At 48.6% G+C, this 24,209-nt stretch overlaps 2 protein-coding genes and 1 long non-coding RNA gene across 4 annotated transcripts in view; 2 read left to right on the forward strand and 1 right to left on the reverse strand.

Moving 5' to 3' along the window:
- Positions 1–24,209, forward strand: part of LOC310702297 (uncharacterized protein) — a 636,573-nt gene that overhangs the window by 485,373 nt on the left and 126,991 nt on the right. The gene's annotated exons all lie outside the window — the stretch shown is intronic.
- The window catches only part of LOC310702288 (uncharacterized protein), a 165,169-nt gene that overhangs the window by 101,236 nt on the left and 39,724 nt on the right, over positions 1–24,209 (forward strand). The window contains exons 4-5 of one of the 2 annotated variants that reach the window (XM_083493694.1): positions 12,495–12,668; positions 12,861–13,034. In XM_083493694.1, coding sequence (XP_083349820.1) covers positions 12,495–12,668; positions 12,861–13,034 — 348 coding nt within the window. Of the gene's footprint in view, positions 1–12,494; positions 12,669–12,860; positions 13,035–14,223; positions 16,325–24,209 lie in introns of those variants that run through there. The other variant, XM_083493695.1, reaches the window with a different exon arrangement.
- Positions 15,037–24,209, reverse strand: part of LOC310702311 — a 28,594-nt gene continuing 19,421 nt past the window's right edge. The window contains exon 2 of the long non-coding RNA XR_014523447.1: positions 15,037–21,659. This is a non-coding gene — a long non-coding RNA (uncharacterized lncRNA). The remainder of the gene's footprint in view (positions 21,660–24,209) is intronic.

Raw genomic sequence — 24,209 nt, forward strand, 5'->3', positions numbered from 1 at the left:
CTCGCCTCAGTTTCAGGCGCCAAGGATTCCCGGGGGGCCTTCAGGGGCGGATTTCTCCTCAGGATTCCTCTCTCTTGGGAAAGGCTGGGTGAAAACTCCCTTCGCCTCGGCCTGCATCCCTCGCCGGATTGCACTAAAGTCCGATTTCTTCCCATTTGCTCCGTCTAATATCCGCTTTGGGTCGAGGGTGGGGCTGGCAGAAAGTACCTCTTTTGTCAAGGATCTGAAGGTATCAATTATTGGCCCAAAGCGGCTTGATTGATTAGCCATTTCCCATGGGTCCTTTGGAGGGGGGTCTCCTGAAAGCTCATGACAGTAAATCTCATTTTGGCCTCCCCCCGAGATCGCGAGTGCCAGTCATTCCTGGCCTGGGACACTTCCTCATCTCCCTATTTTCCTGGGGAGGGGAGGGGTCTCCCGGCTGGGAAGCCCCCCTCCCTCCTCCTCCCCCCCCCTGAGCTGGAGGGTGTTTTGGGGGGGTGTCTGGAGGGAGCCATTGCTGAGCCCAAGGCACCTCCCGCCACTAGGCAGCCCTTCGCCTCTTCTCCCCCCAGGAGATAAGGGGGGCAGCCCCTAGAGCGCAGGCGCAGAAGCAGGAAAACTGAAGGCAGGGAGAGGGAGGGGAGGACTGGGGCGCTCGGCTTGCCAAGGGTTAAAAGGAGCAGAGCTGGATTCCTAGAGAGGACGGGAAGTGAAGGGGTGAAGGTCCCCCCTCCCCCCTCCCTCCCTGCTTTCTTCTCTCTCCTTTGCAAAAGCCCCTCCTGGACTCGGGTGAGTCCCCTATTTCCTCCCCCTGAGGGTGCAATGGGGAGAAGGGGGTCCCAGGGGGCAGGGAGAATGAATGGGGGTCCCTGCTCAGGTCATGCGCGGTGGGGGGAGACCCCCAAGTCAGGGAGCAGAGGGTCCTCCTTTGTCCTCTCTGCCAAGCCAGGGAGGGGGCGAGTTTGCAGGAAATATGCAGCTCTGCTCTTCCTTGGGATCCAGATGCTGCCTTCCTTTTGGGGGGGGGGGCTTTGGGTCAAGGAAATAAATAAGACACACTCTTCCATTCCCTCCCCTCACAATGCACAATGGGGCTTCCCCTCCCCTCCCCCTCCTGGTGCCCCTTGAAGTTCGCTTGAGGGCAGGGGGAGGGTCCACCCCACCAGATGAAGGGAGAGGAGGTCCTTCCATCTGGAAAATGGGAATGCTTGCAAAGATTTACCTGAAGATGAGTGCCATATAGATAATAAAATTATTATTATGTGAATTCCCCCACTTACACAAAGATTAATACAGTGTTACCTCGGGTTAAGAACTTAATTTATTCTGGAGGTCCATTTTTAACCTGAAACTGTTCTTAACCCGAGGTACCACGTTAGAAAATGGGGCAACCGCTGTGCAATTTCTGTTCTTATCCTGAAGCAACACTGTACCCATCATTTAAATACACACCAAAATTGTTACATAAGAGAACAGAGCAATGTGATCATCTTTATTCTCCCTTTTTCCCTTAGGGTCCAGTGTGCTTTGAAGACATAGCTGTTCCTTTCACAGAGGAGGACTGGGCTTTGCTGGATCCTGACCAGAGAGCTCTGCAGAAGGAAGTCAAGGATCAGAATCGTGGGATCGTGGCCTCTCAGGTAAGACTCCCTGTTGGATCATGAAATCAGCTTTGAAATTCCATACAGATCTCTGTAGGAGAAACGAGAGAGCCAGTGTGGTGTAGTGGTTCAGAGCGGTGGATTCGTAATCTGGGGAACCGGGTTCGTGTCTCCGCTCTTCCTCCACCTGCAGCTGCTGGGTGACCTTGGGCCAGTCGCACTTCTCTGAAGTCTCTCAGCCCCACTCACCTCACAGAGTGTTTGTTGTGGGGGAGAAAAGGAAAGGAGAATGTTAGCCGCTTTGAGACTCCTTCGGGTAGTGATAAAGCGGGATATCAAATCCAAACTCTTCTTCTTCCTCCTCTATTTTGAGGGAGCCCAACAGCGCCGCCTACAGCATCTGAGATGTTAACACACCCACAACTCTCCTGGAATGGAAAACTCTCCATAGGAGATGTATCTCCTGTTCTGTCTGGGAATATTCTTCCACCAGTCCTGCCTTTTCAAACCATGATGAGGCTTCATACACCGTATCCCAGAAGCCCTTGATTTTATCACATAGCCACCACATATGCAGAAGTGTCCCCTCTACTTGCTTCCACCTCCAACGTAATTTTGATTTTCTTTTATACATTTTACATATCTTGGTTGGTGTTAAATACCATCTATAAAACATCTTTATCAAATTTTCTGTTATTGCCTCACAAGCCGTAAAATTCCAACTCTCCTTCCATAATTTTTCCCATGATGTTAATTGAATAGGTTTCCCTAAATCCATAGCCAATTTGATCATTACCGCCTTTACCTGTTCATCCATATCCTTCCACTCCAATAATGTTCCGTACATTTTAGAAATTACTTTTCATAGAATCATAGAGTTGGAAGAGACCACAAGGGCCATCGAGTCCAACCCCCTGCCAAGCAGGAAACACCATCAGAGCACTCCTGACATATGGTTGTCAAGCCTCTGCTTAAAGACCTCCAAAGAAGGAGACTCCACCACACTCCTTGGCAGCAAATTCCACTGTCAAACAGCTCTTACTGTCAGGAAGTTCTTCCTAATGTTTAGGTGGAATCTTCTTTCTTGTAGTTTGGATCCATTGCTCTGTGTCTGCTTCTCTGGAGCAGCGGAAAACAACTTTTCTCCCTCCTCTATATGACATCCTTTTATATATTTGAACATGGCTATCATATCACCCCTTAACCTCCTCTTCTCCAGGCTAAACATGCCCAGCTCCCTTAGCCGTTCCTCATAAGGCATCGTTTCCAGGCCTTTGACCATTTTGGTTGCCCTCCTCTGGACACGTTCCAGTTTGTCACTGTCCTTCTTGAACTGTGGTGCCCAGAACTGGACACAGTACTCCAGGTGAGGTCTGACCAGAGCAGAATACAGTGGCACTATTACTTCCCTTGATCTAGATGCTATACTCCTATTGATGCAGCCCAGAATTGCATTGGCTTTTTTAGCTGCCGCGTCACACTGTTGGCTCATGTCAAGTTTGTGGTCCACCAAGACTCCTAGATCCTTTTCACATGTACTGCTCTCAAGCCAGGTGTCCCCCATCTTGTATTTGTGCCTCTCATTTTTTTTGCCCAAGTGCAATACTTTACATTTCTCCCTGTTAAAATTCATCTTGTTTGCTTTTGCCCAGTTCTCTAATCTGTCAAGGTCGTTTTGAAGTGTGATCCTGTCCTCTGGGGTGTTAGCCACCCCTCCCAGTTTGGTGTCATCTGCAAATTTGATCAGGATGCCCTTGAGTCCATCATCCAAGTCGTTGATAAAGATGTTGAATAAGACCGGGCCCAAGACAGAACCCTGTGGCACCCCACTAGTCACTCTTCTCCAGGATGAAGAGGAACCATTGATGAGCACCCTTTGGGTTCGGTCAGTCAGCCAGTTACAAATCCACTGAGTGGTAGCATAGTCAAGACCGCATTTTACCAGCTTCTTTACAAGAATATCATGGGGCACCTTGTCAAATGCCTTGCTGAAATCAGGGTAGGCTACATCCACTGCGTTCCCTTCATCTACCAGGCTTGTAATTCTGTCAAAAAACGAGATGAGGTTAGTCTGACGTGACTTATTTTTCAGAAATCCATGCTGACTATTGGTGATCACAGCATTCCTTTCTAGGTGCTCACAGACTGTTTGCTTAATGATCTGCTCCAGAATCTTCCCTGGTATTGATGTCAGACTGACTGGGCGGTAATTATTTGGGTCCTCTCTTTTCCCCTTTTTGAAAATAGGGACAACATTTGCCCTCCTCCAGTCTGCCGGGACTTCGCCTGTTCTCCAGGAATTCTCAAAGATGACTGCCAGTGGTTCTGAGATCACATCTGCCAGTTCTTTTAATACTCTTGGATGCAGTTCATCTGGCCCTGGAGACTTGAATACATCTAAACTTTTATTTTCTTTTGTTTTGTCATTACCGAGGAGGCACGTTTAGTCGTTCTTTGAGGACTATCCCTGCCTCCAGGTCTGGTCCTGACCAGAAGGATACAGTAATCAGCAAGGGAAACCCACATGACCTGAAAGTGTTGCTGTGCAATGCCAGGTCAATGATGAATAAAACCACTGCCATCCACGACCTGATTGTGGATGGAGGATTTGACCTGGCATGTGTGACAGAGACCTGGTTGGATGAAGCAGATGGGCCTGTCCTTGCCGCTGCTTGCCCACCAGGTTTCTCTTACGCACAGCAACCTAGGTCATGTGGGCGGGGAGGGGGGGTTGCAGTGATTTTTAGGAAGTCATTAGTCTGCACCAGGCGTCCTATTGGGAAGACCCAGTTTTCTGAGTGCATGTTCTGGGCAGTAGGGGCAGTACAGGATTCCTTTTGGTGTACCGACCTCCCCGCTGCACCAAGGATTCCCTGCCCGAGCTGCTTCAGGTCGTGGCGGATGTTCTCCTGGAGACGCCTAGCTTGGTCGCCCTAGGGGATTTTAACATCCATGCCGATACGACCTTACAAGGGGCTGCTCGGGACTTCGTGGAAAGCATGGCCTCCATGGGGCTGTCCCTGAATAAGTTTGGCCCAACTCATAGCCGTGGACATGCCTTAGACTTGGTGTTCACCTCTATGGTTGTTGGTGATTTGACACTAACTAAAAGCGAAACAAAAAAAGTGCCATGGTCAGATCACTTCCTGGTGCAACTGGACTTCTCTGCAACCCTTCCCCTCTGCAGGGAGGTGGGACCGATTCGGATGGTCCGCCCCCGCCACTTAATGGATCCAATTGGCTTCCAGAGAGTGGTAGGGGATGCTTTATCCCAAGTTGATGGCCTTTCAGCTGATTCCCTGGTGGCACGCTGGAATGCGGAGTTAACCAGGGCTATTGACTGTCTGGCTCCGAATCGCCCTCTCCGATTGCATGGAGCCTGGACAGCCCCGTGGTTTTCCCCGGAGCTGAGGGTGATGAAACAATCGTTGAGACGGCTAGAGCGCCAGTGGCGGAAAACTCATTCTGAATCAGACCGGACACGGGTTAGAGCTCAACGTCGAGCCTACCAAGTGGCAATGGTGACGGCGAAGAGGGCCTTCTTCGCCGCCTCCATTGCATCTGCAGAAAACAGCAGCAGGAGACTTTTTCAGGTGGTTCGCAATCTATCGGAACCACCTGCACCACCGGGGCCTGGTAGGGACCCCAAGATCTCCTGCAATGCTTTTGCAAAGTTTTTTGCAGATAAAATCGCTCAGATTCAGAAGGAGGTAGACTCCACCGTGGGAGCAGGGCTGGGGCGGGAGAGTGCTAGAGTTCTGTCTGGTCCTGTTACATGGGATCAATTCCAATCTGTTACCTCTGAGGATGTGGACAGGCTGCTTGGACAAGTGAAACCGACCACCTGTCTCCTTGATCCTTGCCCAGCCTGGCTGATAAAAGCGAGCCGGGAAGGGCTGGGCGATGGGCTCTGCGGGGTGGTGAATGCTTCCCCCTGTGAGGGAGCCTTCCCAGACCCGCTGAAAGAGGTGGTCATTAAACCGCTTCTTAAAAAAACATCTTTAGACCCGGCCAATTTGGCCAACTATCGCCCAGTCTCAAATCTGCCAAGCACGCCTGGAGGAAACGGACCATTTGGATCCCTTCCAGTCGGGATTCAGGCCTCACCATGGGACTGAAACTGCCTTGGTCGCACTGGTTGATGATCTCCAGCGGGCTAGGGACAAAGGTGAGAGCTGTTTCCTAGTTCTGCTGGATCTCTCAGCAGCCTTTGACACCATCGACCATAACATCCTTATGGACTGTCTTGAGGGGCTGGGAGCTGGGGGCACTGTCATACAGTGGTTCCGCTCTTTCCTCCTGGGCCGTGTTCAGAAAGTGGTGGTGAGGGATGAGTGTTCGGACCCCTGGGCTCTCACTTGTGGGGTGCCTCAGGGTTCTGTCCTCTCCCCCATGCTTTTTCATATCTATATGAAGCTGCTGGGAGAGATCATCAGGGGGTTTGGACTGGGTGTTCATCAGTATGCAGATGACACCCAGCTCTACCTCTCCTTTAAATCAGAACCAATGAAGGCGGTGAAGGTCCTGTGTGAGTGCCTGGAGGCGGTTGGAGGATGGATAGTGGCTAACAGATTGAGGTTGAATCCTGACAAGACAGAAGTACTGTTTTTGGGGGACAGGGAGCGGGTTGGTGTGGGGGATTCCCTGGTCTTGAATGGGGTAACTGTGCCCCTGAAGGACCAGGTGCGCAGCCTGGGAGTCATTTTGGACTCACAGCTGTCCATGGAGGCGCAGGTTAACTCTGTGTCCAGGGCAGCTGTCTACCAGCTCCACCTGGTACGCAGGCTAAGACCCTACCTGCCCGCGAACTGTCTCGCCAGAGTGGTGCATGCTCTAGTTATCTCACGCTTGGACTACTGCAATGCGCTCTACGTGGGGCTACCTTTGAAGGTGACCTGGAAACTGCAATTAATCCAGAATGTGGCAGCTAGACTGGTGACTGGGAGCGGCCGCCGGTCTTGAAAGACCTACATTGGCTCCCAGTGCGTTTCCGAGCACAATTCAAAGTGTTGGTGCTGACCTTTAAAGCCCTAAACAGCCTCGGTCCTGTATACCTGAAGGAGCGTCTCCACCTCCATCGTTCAGCCCGGACACTGAGATCCAGCGCCGAGGGCCTTCTGGCGGTTCCCTCACAGCGAGAAGCCAAGTTACAGGGAACCAGACAGAGGGCCTTCTCGGTAGTGGCACCCGCCCTGTGGAACGCCCTCCCATCAGATGTCAAAGAGATAAATAATTACCTGACATTCAGAAGACATCTTAAGGCAGCCCTGTTCAGGGAAGTTTTTAATATGTAACGCTGTACTGTTTTTAACACTGATTGGGAGCCGCCCAGAGTGGCTGGGGAAACTCAGCCAGATGGGCAGGGTATAAATAAATAATTATTATTATTATTATTATTATTATTATTTTGTAATAATCCTTTATCCAATACTGAAATTGCAAAACCCTTTTTATTGTCAGCTTTGAAGACCTCATTTATTTGGTATACTGGATCCACCCTGTTAAGTGGTGTTTTATTTCCTCCCGCAGTTTGGTCAGACTCATGTTTGTAGCTTCGAGAACACTGTCCCACCATCTCGTCCTCTGTCGTCCCCTTCTCCTTGTGCCCTCCATCTTGCCCAACATCAGGGTCTTTTCCAGGGAGTCTTCTCTTCTCATGAGGTGGCCAAAGTCTTGGAGCTTCAGGATCTGTCCTTCCAGTGAGCACTCAGGGCTGATTTCCTTCAGAATGGAGAGGTTTGATCTTCTTGCAGTCCATGGGACTCTCAAGAGTCTCCTCCAGCACCATAATTCAAAAGCATCAATTCTTCGGCGATCAGCCTTCTTGATGGTCCAGCTCTCACTTCCATACATCACTACTGGGGTCAAATCATAGCTTTAACTATACGGACCTTTGTTGGCAAGGTGATGTCTCTGCTTTTTAAGATGCTGTCTAGGTTTGTCATTGCTTGTCTCCCAAGAAGCAGGCGTCTTTTAATTTCATAGCTGCTGTCACCATCTGCAGTGATCCTGGAGCCCAAGAAAGTAAAATCTCTCACTGCCTCCATTTCTTCCCCTTCTATTTGCCAGGAGGTGATGGGCCCAGTGGCCATGATCTTCTTTTTTCTGATGTTGAGCTTCAGACCATATTTTGCGCTCTCCTCTTTCACCCTCATTAAAAGGTTCTTTAATTCTTCCTCACTTTCTGCCATCAAGGTTGTGATATTTCTTCGGCAATCTTAATTCCGGCTTGGGATTCATCCAGCCCAGCCTTTCGCATGATGAATTCTGCATATAAGTTAAATAAGCCGGGAGACAATATACAGCCTTGTCATACTCCTTTCCCAATTTTGAACCAATCAGTTGTTCCATATCCAGTTCTAACTGTAGCCTCTTGTCCCACATAGAGATGTCTCAGGAGACAGATGAGGTGATCAGGCACTCCCATTTCTTTAAGAACTTGCCATAGTTTGCTGTGGTCAACACAGTCAAAGGCTTTTGCATAGTCAATGAAGCAGAAGTAGATGTCTTTCTGGAATTCTCTAGCTTTCTCCATAATCCAGCGCATGTTTGCAATTTGGCTCTGGTTCCTCTGCCTCTTCGAAATCCAGCTTGCACTTCTGGGAGTTCTCGGTCCACATACTGCTTAAGCCTGCCTTGTATAATTTTAAGCATAACCTTGCTAGCATGTGAAATGAGTGCAATTGTGCGGTAGTTGGAGCATTCTTTGGCACTGCCCTTCTTGGGGATTGGGATGTAGACTGATCTTCTCCAATCCTCTGGCCACTGCTGAGTTTTCCAAACTTGCTGGCATATTGAGTGTAGCACCTTAACATAACAGCAGCATCTTTTGAAATTTTAAATAGTTCAGCTGGAATACCATCACTTCCACTGGCCTTGTTATTAGCACTGCTTTCTAAATAATAACAATAACAATAATAATAATAATAGTAATAATAATAATAATAATACACCCCACCCATTTGGTTGAGTTTCCCCAGCCACTCTGGGCGGCTCCCAGTCAAATGTTAAAAACAGTACAGCATTAAATATTAAAAACTTCCCTAAACATGGCTGCCTTCAGATGTCTTTTAAAGATAGGATAGCTGCTTATTTCCTTCACATCTGGGGTGTGGGTGTTCCACAGGGTAGGCGCCACTACCGAGAAGGCCCTCTGTCTGGTTCCCTGTAACCTCACTTCTCGCAATGAGGGAACCGCCAGAAGGCCCTCAGCTTCTGGGTGACCTTGGGCCAGTCACACTTCTCTGAAGTCTCTCAGACCCACTCACCTCACAGAGTGTTTGTTAGACTTTCCTTTTGCTTCCAGACATATCCGCAACTGAGCGTCCTTTGGGCTTTGGCCCAGCCGCTTCATCAGCTCTGAATCTACTTGTCCTTGTCCTCCGCTCTTCCTCAGTAGCATGTTGGACGCCTTCCGACCTGAGGGGCTCATCTTCCAGCGTCATAACTTTTATATGCCTGTTGTCTTTGTCCATGGAGTTTTCTTGGCAGGGCTACTGGAGTGGCTTGCCGGTTCCTGCTCCAGGTGGATCACGTTTGGTCTAAACTCTCCACTATGACCTGTCCGTCTTGGGTGGCCCTGCACAGCTTAGCTCATAGCGTCTCTGAGTTATTCAAGCCCCTTCGTCACAACAAGGCAGTGAAAGTGGCCCAATTCAATTCCATATTTTTCTTTCCCCCAGTTATTGCTTTATAAGGAGAAATCTACCGGGGTTTTTAGGCTCTTTATGGTTTTCCCATACTCTATATATCAATTTTCTTATTATATGATTCAAAATTGATTTCTTTCCATGTTTTAATATACCGTATTTTTCGCTCCATAGGACGCACTTTTTCCCTCCTAAAAAGTAAGAGAAAAAGTCTGTGCGTCTTATGGAGCGAATGTGTGTTCCCTGGAGCCAAATCGCTGTTGTCCTGTGCTCCTGGGCTGCTCTTTGGGGGTGGGGGGAGGAGCCACGGTGCTCTGCCGGCAGCCTCTGCTTTCCCCGAAGTCCCGACAAGGTTTGCAAGCAGCGGGAAGGCTGTGCGCTCCCGGGCTGCTCTTTGGGGGTGGGGGGAGGAGCCACGCGGCTCTGCCGGCAGCCTCTTCTTTCCCCTGAAGTCCCGACAAGGTTTGCAAGGTTTGCAAGCAGAGGGAAGGCTGTGTGCTGCTGGGGGGCTTTTTGGGGGTGGGGGGAGGAGCCACACTGCTCTGCCTACAGCCTTTGCTTTCCCCTGAAGTCCCGACAAGGTTCGCAAGGTTTGCAAGCAGAGGGAAGTTTGTGTGCTGCTGGGGTGCTTTTGGGGGTGGGGGGTGGGGAGCCACACTGCTCTGCCTACAGACTTTGCTTTCCCCTGAAGTCCCGACAAGGTTTGCAAGGTTTGCAAGCAGAGGGAAGGCTGTGCGCTCCCGGGCTGCTCTTTGGGGGTGGGGGGAGGAGCCACGCGGCTCTGCCGGCAGCCTCTGCTTTCCCCTGAAGTCCTGACAAGGTTTGCAAGGTTTGCAAGCAGAGGGAAGGCTGTGTGCTGCTGGGGGGCTTTTTGGGGGTGGGGGGTGGGGAGCTACACTGCTCTGCCTGCAGACTTTGCTTTCCCCTGAAGTCCGGACAAGGTTTGCAAGGTTTGCAAGCAGAGGGAAGTTTGTGTGCTGCTGGGGTGGAGGGTGGGGAGCAGCAAATTGCTGTCTCTCAGTGCCTCCTAATTCAACTGCAAAGGTTTGCCTAACCGGATTCTGAGTTCCATTTGAAGTTTAAAAATAGCAAGTTTGGGGATTTCTTCAAGTAGCAGTTTTGGGGAAATAGTCATAAATACATGCAAAGGATCTCCACAAACCAGTAATAGTAATTTCAGCTAAAACTGAGCAGGTATCTGGCTCAGAAACAGTTTAAACTGCACAGCTATAACCAGACATCCTGTGTGTGTGTGGACCATGTTCCTAGCAGCTAATCTTTACTGCTGAAAAGAGGCTCTGATATTGCACTCCAACTCTATAATTCATTATACAAATTCTTACAAGTACAGTCCACCTATACTAAACCAAAAACATTGTGTTCTTTTGGTATTGAATGGAAGCTATTTATCTGCCCTCTTTTCCTCCTCTGTTCTTTGCTCAGTCACTCCATTTTGAATCTTCCTTTCAAAACAACCATGCCTGTTTTGTGAAAACTTCAGAGATTTAGGAACTGGAGCACAATCATTTGATCTTTAGCTTCACAGTATTTTAATATTCTTTTGGAAGCCGCCCAGAGTGGCTGGGGAGGCCCAGCCAGATGGGCGGGGTATAAATAATAAATTATTATTATTATTATTATTATTATTATTATTATTATTATTATTATTATTATTATCTTTTTGCTGTTCCTCCATACTCCCAAGCACTTCTCATTTGCACAGCCCTGGTTTCTCTCCCTGACTATTAATATTCTTGATTAGTAACAGTAAAATGCTCAAATTTTAGTTTTTGTGACTGCTGCCAATACTGACTTCCCAGTGATAATGAAAACAGCTACATTATAATGGAATGTGTCCTTTTTCCATTCTCATTATATACCATGGCTCGCTTTAAAGCAGCAAAGTGGACAGGAGCCACACACTTTGCTGTTTTAATTAGTTTAGTACAAAATTTGAGTCAGATCTTTTTCCTTGTTTTCCTGCTCTAAAAACTTGGTGCGTCTTTTGGTCAGGAGCGTCCTTTGGAGCGAAAAATACGGTAATTATCTTTAAATAGATTGTTTTCATTTGTCAGCCAGATTCCCAAATACTTAGTTTTATTTAGTGTTTCCAATCCTGATATTTTCTTTAGTTCTTCTTTTTCCTGTGTTGACATATTTTTTGCTAGCATACTAGTCTTATTTTTATTTAACTTAAATCCTGCCACTTCGAAATTCAATGATATTCCTTATTATTTTGCCTCAACACCCCTAAGAATATTTTCTCCGAGTCCTGTTTTTTCTGTAGTTTTTTTCATGGAGCTCCAAGAGATGTTGAAGACCTTCTCCATGTCTATCAGCATCAAAATGGCTTTTTTATCTGATCTTGCTTCTAAATATTCTAAAATATCAATTATGTTTCTCATTTTATTGTGCATGTGTCTGCCTGGTAAGACGCCAGCCTGATCTCTGTGTATTATTTCATTCAATATACTGTACTTTTTGCACCATAACACTCACTTTTTTTCTCCTAAAAAGTAAGGGGAAATGTCTGTGCGTGTTATGGAGGGAATGCCTACGGGTGGCATGCCTACGGATTTTCCTCCTCTAAAAACTACGTGCGTGTTATGGTCAGGTGCATGTTATAGAGTGAAAAATACGGTATTTTATAATCATTATTGAACAGTGATATAGGTCTATAATTTTTGATTAGTGTTGGATCTGCTCCTTGTTTGGGTATCAGTGTGATAAATGCTTGTTCCCATGATTTTGGTATTCTTCCTTCTTTTAAAATTCCATTTAGTACTGTTTCATTGGTTCTGATAATATATATTCTAACTTCTTATAAAATGCCGCCAGTAATCCATCCGTACCTGGGGACTATCTTTGCTTTTGAGATTTCTGCACCTCCATCATCGCTGTTGCTAGATTTAATTGATCTATTTTTCAATCTGCTATTGTCGGGAGTCTATTTTGTGCTATGTGTCTTTCCATTTTCTCCTCTTGGCCTTCTTCTGCATGGTAAAATTTCCTATAGTAGTTTACAATTTTTTTGCATATTTCTTTAGGATCTTCAATTATTTTTCATTTCTCAATTACTCTCTCTCTTTTTTGTTTTTTCTTCAATTGCCATGCAAGTAGCCTACCCGATTTATTGGAGCCAGTGGAGAGGTATAGAAATGGGGCTTCTGTTGGGAAGGGGCCGCCCCATTTGTGCTTCTCCAGGGGCAGGAGAATCCCTGCAGGGCCTCTGAGGCTCCCTTTCCTTCTTCCTCTCTCCCAGGACCCTGCAGCTCGTTTTGGCTCCTTGACTCCTCAGGAAGGATAAAAGGGATGGATTCTGCAAACCTAGTGAGGATGGAAGGGGGAAGATGGACGGTTGACCTGGTCCGGCTGTCTCCTGCATCCCTCCCCACAACATCTGAGCGTTCCCTCCCAGGGACCTCTGAGAGATCTGGTGAGTTCCAGGGGAGGGGAGATGGGGACCTGGAGGGATGGGGGGTGAAGAGGGGAAGCTCTCTGGCCAGAAATGAGATAAAGCAGGGATTTTGCTGAGGATGGGGACCCCAACATAATGGGAGGCTTCCCCTCCAGCCAGAAAATCTCTGCAGGGCCTCTGAGGCTCCCTTTGCTTCTTCCTCTCTCCCAGGACCCTCTAGCTTGTTTTGGCTCCTCAACTCCTCAGGAAGGATGAAAGACACGGATCCGGCAAAGCTAGCAAGGATGGAAGGGGGAAGATGGACGGTTGACCTGGTCAGGTTGTCTCCTGCATCCCTCCTCTCAACCTCTGAGCGTTCCCACCCAGGGACCTCCGAAATATCTGGTGAGTTCCAGGAGAGTGGAGATGGGGACATAGATGGATGGAGCCGGAGAGGTATTGGGGCTTGCTCAGCTAGGGGGTGGGGGGGAGGCAGATGGAGATGGAGAAGGGGAGCACCTTTTCGGGCTCCTCTGCCTGCCTGCCTGCTCCTTTGTCATCTGCAGGCAATTTGAGCCAGGAATAGGTCACAGCTCCCCGGCCACCACAGCTCAAAAGGTCTAAAACCAGTTCTGTGATCTGAATGCCCTGCCAATGTCAGACAACTCACTGATCCTGCTTTGCAGTTTGAATGCAGATGGTGGCCTCTGTATGTTGTCTTTTTCTTTTTGGAAAAACTTTTTATTTTATTTTAAAAACAAGGAACATATGACTAATAAATGATACAGATATGTAGACTAAGCCTTCGCATGCCATTTGCATATCAAAAAAAGCAGAATAAATTTGCAGGAATATCTGTAACATATGGTTCATCATTAATGGTCAGTGTATGAGTTCTGGGTTCATGAATTGGTTTGAACTGAGTTATAGTCACTTTTCTGTTGCTAATGAAAAAATGCAGTCTCCTCAAAGTGAAGAAAGTGATTTACGTATAAATTTAAATTTAGACCAACCAGATTGAGGCAACAGCTGATGGGGAGTGTTCAGGTGAAGGTGTTGCTGTTTGTTTCACAGACAAGACGTGGACGTTCCATACATACCTGTATGTGATGAACTTCAACTCTTTGGCTGGAGACCAACAGCATCTGGGATTCTAATATCCCCCACCGTGAACCCAGAATGGAGGGATATCAACTGTTTCATTTCTAAATGTTCTGCGTCTAGTCATGCCTTTTAAAACAGTGACCAGGCTTCTCTGAACCACCCAGGCCTTCTTAAATGCCGGCTTCAGAGTTTTTAGGGAAGTTGATGTAAATTCTGTTTTTGCTTCTGTTTGCATTTGATTGACCAAAGACATGACTGACCTTGGAGATGGAGTGGATTCCAGGGTTGAGCCAGAACAAAATCCATTCCAGATAAAAGCCAAGCAATATGTCAGTAAATACCAGCCAACCAAAACTTTGAAAACTGTAGAAAGGCCCCACATCTAACTATTTTTAGTTCTTCCTCTATCACAAGCATTCATTAACTTGGTTCAATGATCTGGAGCTCCATTTCTTCCTGAGGCTCTAATTCGCTTCTCTCTTCATTGCAGATGGTGAGGAATTAGAAGGGAAGAACAAGGCGGAGCACAACAGAATCCACATAGCGGAGAAGTCAAATAAACATTCAGAGGGTGGAGAGAACATATCTCAGAGCTCCCATTCCACCTCCCGTCAAAGAAAGAGCTTCGTTCAGAGGGATAGCCTCACTGCACACAAAAGAGGACAGAGCAGGGAGAAATTGTATCAGTGCAGAGAATGTGGAAAGAGCTTCAGTAACCGCCGGAATCTCACTTTCCACCAAAGAATTCATACAGGGGAGAAACCCTATCAGTGCTTGGAATGTGGGAAGACCTTCAGGCACAGTACTACGCTCACTTCACATCAAAGAATTCATACAGGGGAGAAACCCTACCAATGTTTGCAGTGTGGGAAGAGCTTCAGTCAGAGGAACAGTCTCACTTCCCATCAAAGAATTCATACAGGAGAGAAACCCTATCAGTGCTTCAAATGTGGGAAGAACTTCCGGGAGCGGACGAAACTCACTTTGCATCAAAGAACTCATACAGGGGAGAAACCCTATCAATGCTTCGAATGTGGGAAGAACTTCCGGGAGCGGACGAAACTCACTTTGCATCAAAGAACTCATACAGGGGAGAAACCCTATCAGTGCTTGGAATGTGGGAAGACCTTCAGGCACAGTACTACGCTCACTTCACATCAGAGAATTCATACAGGGGAGAAACCCTATCAGTGCTTGGAATGTGGGAAGAGCTTTCGTCAGAAAGGTGGTCTTGCTTTGCATAGAAGAGTCCATACAGGGGAGAAACCCTATCATTGCCTGGAATGTGGGAAGAGCTTTAGTCTCAGGCACAGTCTCACTTCCCATCAAAAAACTCATACAGGAGAAAAACCCTATCAGTGCTTTGAATGCGGGAAGAGTTTTGGGGATGGGGCCAAGCTCACTTTGCATCAAAAAACTCATACAGGCGAGAAACCCTATCAGTGCTTGGAATGCGGGAAGAGCTTCAGCCGGAAGTCCACTCTCATTTTCCATCAAAGAGTTCATAGAGGGCAGAAACCGTATCACTGCTTGGAATGTGGAAAGAGCTTTAGTCAGAAGGTGAATCTCACTTCCCATCAAAGAATTCATACAGGGGAAAAACCTTATCACTGCTTGGAATGTGGAAAGAGCTTTCGTCTGAGTGGTGATCTCACTTCCCATCAAAGAATTCATACAGGGGAGAAACCCTATCAGTGCTTGCAGTGTGGGAAGAGCTTCAGTCAGAGGCACACACTCACTTCCCATCAAAGAATTCATACAGGAGAGAAACCCTATCAGTGCTTCAAATGTGGGAAAAACTTCCGGGAGGGGAGAAAACTCACTTTGCATCAAATAACTCATACAGGGGAGAAACCCTATCAATGCTTCGAATGTGGGAAGAACTTCCGGGAGCGGACAAAACTCACTTTGCATCAAAGAACTCATACAGGGGAGAAACCCTATCAGTGCTTTGAATGTGGAAGGAGCTTCGCTGTTAGCTCCAGTCTCACTTCCCATCACAGAATTCATACAGGGGAGAAGCCCTATCAGTGCTTGGAATGTGGAAAGAGCTTCACTAATAGCTCCAATCTCACTTGCCATCGAAGAATTCATACAGGGGAGAAACCCTATCAGTGCTTGGAGTGTGGAAAGGGCTTCAATAACAGCCACCATCTGACTTCCCATCGAATAATTCATACAGGGGAGAAACCCTATCAGTGCTTGAAATGTGGAAAAAGCTTCAAAAGCACCTACCATCTGACTCGCCATCAAAGAATTCATACGGAGGGGAAACCAAAAAAGAGAAATAAAACAAAAAATATTAAACAACCCTTATAAAATACAATTGTATAGAAAGGAAAAAGGGGGGAAAATACACTAAAAATACTGTTTATGACCTTTGTACCATATATATCATATCATTCATCAACATATATAAAGGCAGGCCCCTCCACTTCTCCCCTGCGTGACCCCCTCTTCTCCCCATATCCCACCCTGAGAGATCCTTCCTTCCCTGCGTTCCTTGCAGGTCCCTCGCACCTCCAACTGTCCTCTTCCTGTGTGTGTCCTAAATTCAAAATAAAGAATCTTAATATAAAAAATACAAAAAATAGATGATGATGATGTTAATGATAATAATAATTTATTTATACTCTTCCCATCTGGCTGGGTTTCCCCAGCCACTCTGGGCAGCTTCCAACAAAATATTAAAATACAGTAATCCATCAAATATTAAAAGCTTCCCTAAAGAGGGCTGTTGGATTACTGCCTGAGTCCGGCACGTTTCCTCTGCGCATAAATTCTTCCAGGCAGCAGCAGAGCGAGCAGCGAGTGCCTTCTGTGTGAGATAAAGGAAAAGTCTGCGCACTGTTTCTTCTATCTAAACACCACTTACCCCAAACACAGACCTTCACAGAACTCCCCATCAGCGAGGTTCCAGGCAGAGGGACAGTATTTCAATGCAACTAATCCAGCCCGAACACTCTGACACACATGCTGGAAACAGATGTCTAGGTGCTTGGTCCTGGCCTTAAACTGCCCGGATTCTGCCAACTTCAGACAGAGCTGATTGTCTTCCAAAACAGTGACAGGCAAACAACTCTCTCCGCAGATCTCTTGAACCAAACACACATAGAACTCCAGTTCCCTGCAAATCTCAGAAAGCACACTGAACTCAGCCTCAGTAGATGAGAGCGCTATGAGACTTTGCTTTTGGGAACTCCACCCAACCAAAGAGCTCCCAAATCTTACCACCATACTGGACATGGACTTCCTATCTGCCAGATTCACCCAATCGCTGTCTACCCAGCACGTCAGCTTGATGTTGCCCTTGACTGACAGCTTAAGGCAGAATTCTTTGGTATCTTCCAGGTAACGCAGGACCCATTTGATACCATTCCAGGCTTGCACACTTGGGCTTGAAGCTTCCCGGCTGAGCAGATTAATAGCAAACGCTATGTCAGGTCTGTTCCACTGGGACAGATACAATAGGCTACCCAGAGCTGACTGGAAGACCTCAGTGTTTTCGAACGCAGCGCGTTCTACTTGCTGATTGTCTTTCACGTAGCTAATCTCCATGGGTGTCCTAAGTCTTGCACACTCAGACATTTGGAGCTTCTCAAGCAGTTTCTCAATCTTACCCGTTGTGAGGGAGAATACACCCAGAGACTCCATTGAGATCATCTCCTTCTGCATTGCCTCATGCCCTTTGCTGGCTTCTTCCTGAGGCAGTTTCTGAACATCCTCAAAAGTTTCAGGTTCACACTGAGCCACACCAACCCACACACTTGTGGCTTCGAACCTGTCAGGCAGTTTACCCTTTGTGGCCCGGGTTCATCTCCTCAGTGTGAGCTCTGGTACCCCCTCTGACCCACTAGGGCCAGCTAGACCATCCCCAGTGTCAGAGAACTCCCCCTCTGACCTGCTGCGTCTTTTGAACCTTACAGCTGGACCTGTGGGCAAGGACAGTTCACTCTTTGGCTCAGACTTGACAGTAGCCTTCGGAGGGGTTCTGGGCCGCTCCTGCTCTGGACTCTGTTGCTCTGGACTCTGTTCTTCACCAACAGGATCAGTTCCTTCCTCTTCCTCCTCATCTGAGTCAAGAAACTGTTCTGAAAGAACATCTGGGTTACCATGGATGCGTGCCCACCCACTTTGCTCACAAAACACAGCACTGCTGCTCACAAGCAGCCGGGACTGGTTGCCATCAGGATATGCAAACCGCCACCCTCTGGTCCCTGGTTCATATCCCAAAAAGATCATTTTCCTGGACCTTGGGCCACCCATTCTGCATTTGGCCTTTGGGATGAGGACCCAAGCCTCACAGCCAAAAACAAGTAAGAAATGCACTTTGGGCTTCTTACCGTGCAGCAGAAAATAGGGCGTGTCCCCTACAGCTGAATGAAACGCGATTCTGTGTGAACGCAGCAGCCTTCCAACACTCAGCCCACAAGCGCTGTGGGAGTCCTGTGTCAAAAAGCATGGCAGCCACAGACACTTGCAGTGTTCTGTTCCTACGTTCAGCAACACCATTCTGTTGAGGACTGGGTGGTGCTGTCAACCTGTGACTCCCTTCTGGAGGAAGAAATTCTGGAGGGCAGACCCAGTAAACTCCGCCCCCTATTGCTCTGAAAGCTAATCAATTTTGTATAATATTTCAACTCTGCCAATGTGATCCAATCTTTAATCAGTGCAGCAGCTTCCCCTTTGTGTTTAATCGAAAAAACCGAGAAGGTCCTCAAAAAATCATCCAAAAGAAGCAAAATGTATTTGGACCCACCCAGACTCGCTACTGGCATTGGGCCACACAAATCTGCATGGAGTAGCTCAAAGGGCTTGCTTGTCTCTCTGCTAGACCTGGGATATGAGCATGTTTTTACCCTGGATTGCTTACAGGCTCTGCAATCTAAAAACATATCTCATCCCTTTATAATTTACACCACTCTGTACACTCTGGGGCTTTTTTGACATAATTCCAACAAGAATGCGCCAGTCTTCGATGCCATAAATGAGCACACCCATCGTGTGGCGGGATGTTGGAGCACTGCACTTGTGTTACCTCAGGGGGGTCATCATCTGCAATAGGCATCTCAACCACAAACAGCTTATTCTTGCATTCAACACTGAACAGGTGTTTCCCATCCCTGGAATTTCTGGAACCACAAAAGCCTGAACCTCATGGTCCAGGAGTGAACAGTACAGAGTCCCAGACAGGGTCAGTGGGCATCTGCTTCCATCTGCCAGTGACACAAATCTTCCACTTTGCACAGTCTTGCAGTTCCGAAGAAGTCCAGCCGATGGCACTCAAGTGTGGGTAGCGCCTGTGTCAACAATAAAGGGGAGGCTGGCTTCCGGTCTGGATGCTTTCACTACTGCCATTGAAGCAGCCAGATGATACGTTGACGTCTTCTCTTTACTTTCACCTCGGTTGGGACCTTGGGAATTTTTCATATGCCTGGCCGCTGTTGAGGAGCTCCTTATATGCATTCCTTTCTGGCTGACCTTCGGCTCCAGAGCCTCTGCAGGGCAATCTCTCACGAGATGCGACGTAGACCCACAGCGAAAACAGCGCTTGGAGACAAAGGCTTTTACTGAGTCCTCACTGCTTCTTGCTGCCCCCCTTTCTTGGGGTGCAGCCTGTGCCTTCTCTCCCCGCCCTCTGGCGTTTTCCCTGTTCATCAATCGATCTCCCACGAATATATTCAGTCGTCAGCTCCGCAGGCAGCATAACTTCCATTGTCAGAACCAGGTTCTCATAACTCCTGTCCAAAGAGCTCAGCAGAGTGGAAGCTTTCAGCTCACCTGGGAAAGGTAAGTTGAGCTGACGCAGCTTAGTGAAAATGGCCAGCATCTGCACAATGTGGTCACGTACCGATTCCCCTGGGGACAGTTTCTTCTGAAACAGGGAGCGTATCACATGGATCTTGGCCCCAGCTGTTGTGCACTGGTGGACCCTCGTTAAAGTTTGCCAAATTCCATGACAAGTCAATAAACCGTCAATGTGAGGCAATTGCGAAGCCTCCATGGCCATTACAATACGGGACATGGCTTTCTGATCCTTTTTTGCTGCGCCAGCAGCCCTTTCCACTTCGGCCGCATTGGCCCCTGCAGCTGCCGGTACTGGATCGGCTTGGGGGCACTCCCAGAGCTGCTTGCCCATTAACCAGTAACGAATCTGGCGAGACCAGTCGTCCCAATTGTGGCCATTTAGCCTTTCAAAAGGCACATTGAAAGATTCATGAGATTGCTGCTGTGCCATCTTCCTGGGGCTTTAAGCTTACTGACGCTTTCTGCCGGCTGGTGCTTCAAAGATGCTTCCTGCAGCAAGCTCCGCTTTCGCCAGCGAAATCACAACTGCCTCAGCTTCAGGCAGGATCTCAGAGCTGGACTTTGCTTCTCACACTCAGCACAAAAACGTACAGCCAGAACCGCTTGGATTACTGCCTGAGTCCGGCACGTTTCCTCTGCGCATAAATTCTTCCAGGCAGCAGCAGAGCGAGCAGCGAGTGCTTTCCGTGTGAGATAAAGGGAAAGTCCGCATGCTGTTTCTTCTATATAAACAGCCTTTATTTACATCAGTAGGTAAAATAACAAACAACCCTCGGACACATGCTGTGGGTCTCTCTCTCCCGGAGAGAAGTGAAACTGTTTCACACAGACAAAGAACCTGCAGCTTCCCTTTACGTAGGAAGCTCCTCCCCAGATGTAGGACATTCAGGAGGTTAACCCTATTATCACCACACTCCACAAGGGCTGCCTTCAGATGTCTTCTAAAAGTCTGGTAGTTTTTTTTCCCTTTGACATCTGTTGGGAGGGGGTTCCACAGGGCAGGCACCACTACCAAGAAGGCCACTATCGAAAAGGAAACTCCCATCTCCGTCTGAAAATCATCTGTAGCAACAATTATTCATAATTTGCACTCCAGAATAAACCCAGCTGCATTTAGTATCCAGCCTTTTTCCTCCTCTTCACCAAGATGACACTTTCCCTACATTTCCCTCTTAACCAAATCTTAACCAACTCAGACAATGCAATATGACTCTTATAAGGATCGTCCCCAGTTCTAGAAGCAGAGTTTCTGGCCTTCAAGAATCTCCTAGCCTCTCCCGTCATCCAGGGCTTCCTATTCGGATACAACTTAACATACCTTTCCCTGGTGCATTTCCTGTGCCAAATCTAAGACCGTTGATGTAGAAGTTTCTAGATCTTGATGGTGGAACATATTTCAATCGGTCTCCTGGAAACAGTCCTGCAACTGCTGAGAGGCTCCCTCTGGCCACACCGTAACCATCCATGTTTGTAGCTGGCCTTGTTTCCTGAGGGGTGTGTACACTGGTGTCAGAAGCAGGGACACATGATCTGAACCACCGAGGTGCGCCTCATATGCCCGTCTAATGTTCATATACACCTTGTCAAGAGTATTTTCTCCCCTTATTGCACACTCAATGTGCTGATGGAATTTGGGGAGTGCTGCCCTCACATCTGCGTGAGTGAAGTCCCCTGCAATAATCCGCGCTGCCTCCGGGTATCTGCTCAATTTAGCATTGATGTTTTCATGCATACTACTCATGGTCCTGCAGGCATTTGCAGTTGGTGCTAGATAAGAAAGCTGCAGAGATAGTGCAGGATAGTGCGCACCCCGGAAATGATCTCTTTCAGCTTCTGCCTTCTGGAAGAAGGTACAGGGTTATAAAGACTAGGACTAGCCGCCTGAAAAACAGTTTCTATCCAGATGCAATTTTGGTTTTAAATACAGTGTAAGGTAGTCACTATGGGAGTATATTATCTTTAATTATGGGGTATCAGAGTTTTTAGGGGGCTAACAAGGTTGGGATAGCTGGGATAGCAGGCTTGTTGGTTTTTGAATGTCTGATGTACAATTTTTCAATTTTGTTGTTCTGTATGGGACAATGACCATAAAGGTTATCGTATTGTATTGAGACTCATCTGGAAAGCGCCATTTCATGTTTATGGGAGTATATTGTATTTAATTATGGGGTATCAGGGACGCGGGTGGCGCTGTGGCTTAAACCTCAGCGCCTAGGACTTGCCAATCACATGGTCGGCGGTTCGAATCCCTGCGGCGGGGTGCTCTCCTGTTGTTCGGTCCCAGTGCCTGCCAACCTAGCAGTTTGAAAGCACCCCCGGGTGCAAGTAGATAAATAGGGACTGCATACCAGTGGGAAGGTAAATGGCGTTCCGTGTGCTGTGCTGGCTCGCCAGATGCAGCTTGTCACGCTGGTCACGTGACCCGGAAGTGTCTGTGGACAGCGCTGGCTCCCAGCCTATAGAGTGAGATGAGCGCACAACCCTAGAGTCTGGCAAGACTGGCCCCTACGGTCAGGGGTACCTTTACCTTTTATCAGAGTTTTTAGGGGGCTAACCAGGTTGGGATAGCAGACTTGTTGGTTTTTGAATGTCTGATGTAGATTTTTTCAGTTTTGTTGTTCTGTATGAGACAATGACAATAAACAATATTGTATTGTATCAAGACTCATCTGGAAAGTGCTATATCATGTTCCTTTCTCCACTTGCCAGGAGCCTGAGCTCCATTTGGGGTTTCTCCTTCTGCACCCCAAGGTTCCTCCAAGGCCTTGGGGAAGGAAACTGAGGCAGGCTCTGCTTGCTCCCCAGGGCCCTTCGGGGGGGGGGGCTGTGTCTTCCTCTGGCCATGGGACCCCCAGGAAGCCTTGGAAGAAAGGCAGGAGACCCTCAGCAGAGAACAGCCAAGTCCGGGTCTTCTCCGCAATGGCTTCCTCTTCTGAGAGATCCCTCTCTTTCTTGTCTGGGCTGGACTGGGAGGACCCCAGTTCAGCCAGTTCCCTAGAGTCCCCCCACTGCCTCCTGAGACCCGCAGGGATCAGGAGTGGGAGCGACTTCTCCTGTTCAACTCCCGCCTGAGGGGGAAGAACAGATGTCTTGGCCCATTTGGGGAGCAAGCGAAGGCCATCCAGAAAGGGCTCCTGGGGCCCCAAGGGGCCAGCAGGGGAGTCTCCAGCCTCGTCTGGGGAAGAGCCCCCCTTTCCCCAAGGCCTGCAGGTGGAGCCCTTCTGCTTGCGCTGACTCTTGGGGTGACCAAGGATGCTGCTCCGGGGGTCAAACTCCCCTGAGGGAACCCTCCACCTTTGAGGGGATACAGCCCTTATTATTATTACTACTACTACTACTACTGTTATTCTCCTCCTCCTTGGGCCTTTCCCTCCTGGCCCCCTTCGCAGAACGTGGTGGATCCCCGAAGGCCGCTTGCCTGGCGTCTCCCAAGGGAGAGGCCTCCTCCGTGGGGCAACATGGCGAGGAGAGAGGCTGCCCTGCGGAGGCCAAGCCATCATGGCAGGGAGGCGGCTGAGGACCAAAGGTGCCGCCCTCCTTCATCCGGGAGGAGAGACCCCGAGAGCGTGGGACCCCCGAGGCCCACAGGGGAGCCATGGCGTCTCTGGGAAAAACAAAATGGCGTTCCCTCCTATTTCGGAAAAGGGCGAGAAACCCCTTCTCCTGGCCCTGCCGCCTCCTGGGCTCCTCCTGGGCCTCCCTGGCCATGGGGGGGGGGGGAATCCAGCTGCCCCCAAGCAATGAGCGGGGGGAGAGGAACAAGAAGAGGATGAAGGAGAAGCTGGGAGGGGAGCAGCCATGAGGGAAACTCAGGAGGAAAACTCCCTCAGGAAAGCGGGCGAAGGAGAGGAGGAGGAGGCCCGGGGGAATCTGCAAGGGGATTGGCCAGCTGCCCAATGGAGAGGCCTCTGATTGGTCCAGCCCGGCTCTGGGGCGGGAAATGGGTCTCCTGCCTCCAGGAGGTTCTGGGAGCCCCGGAGAAACTGGTTTTCTGGCAGGAAACTCGGGGAAAGGAAGGCAGGGCTCCCTCTGGCTCTTGTCGTCGGAAACCCCCCCCCCTTCCATTAACACTTGTATCGCACAAGCACCACATTCACACACACACGCATCTCCCCTCCCTGACCCTAGAGATGTCTCTTTAGAGGGCCATCTCTTAAAAGCCTTCCGTAAATAAGGAAGCGCTGCATTGATAACACTCTGTTTAGCGCTCCGCGCCGCCCTATCTTTATTGAGAGTAGACCGGACGACCGAACTCTAGGCCAAACAGCGGCCGCCTCGACCAATCAGCATTATCGGACAGCGCCCCTTGCGGTGGCCACGCTGGTACTGCAGGCTGCGAGCGTCTGTTCCCTCACCTTTTGACAGCTCCCAATTCATTGTTTCCGAGTTCAATGGACCATGACTGATCTAATCAAAATGTTGCAAGTTGTTTCCGAAAGAGGAAAGTACTTTGAACTTCAGTGACTATATTCTTTATAAATTCACCAAAAATCAGCCGTACAATGGATTTTCACCGGATCACTTTTATTTCACTGCATATTACAAGAACTATCAAAGGGGGGTGAGCTGGGATTGATCGGCCATAAGCCTTGAACCGTGCAGTCACGTACACAACGGCCCTTCTCCGGATGGCGGGGCTGCCTTGATAACCATCGGGAAGGGCTCAGA

The sequence above is a fragment of the Podarcis liolepis genome (genome assembly GCF_965112155.1).
Source record: "Podarcis liolepis genome assembly, chromosome: 2".
Lineage (NCBI taxonomy): Eukaryota > Metazoa > Chordata > Lepidosauria > Squamata > Lacertidae > Podarcis > Podarcis liolepis.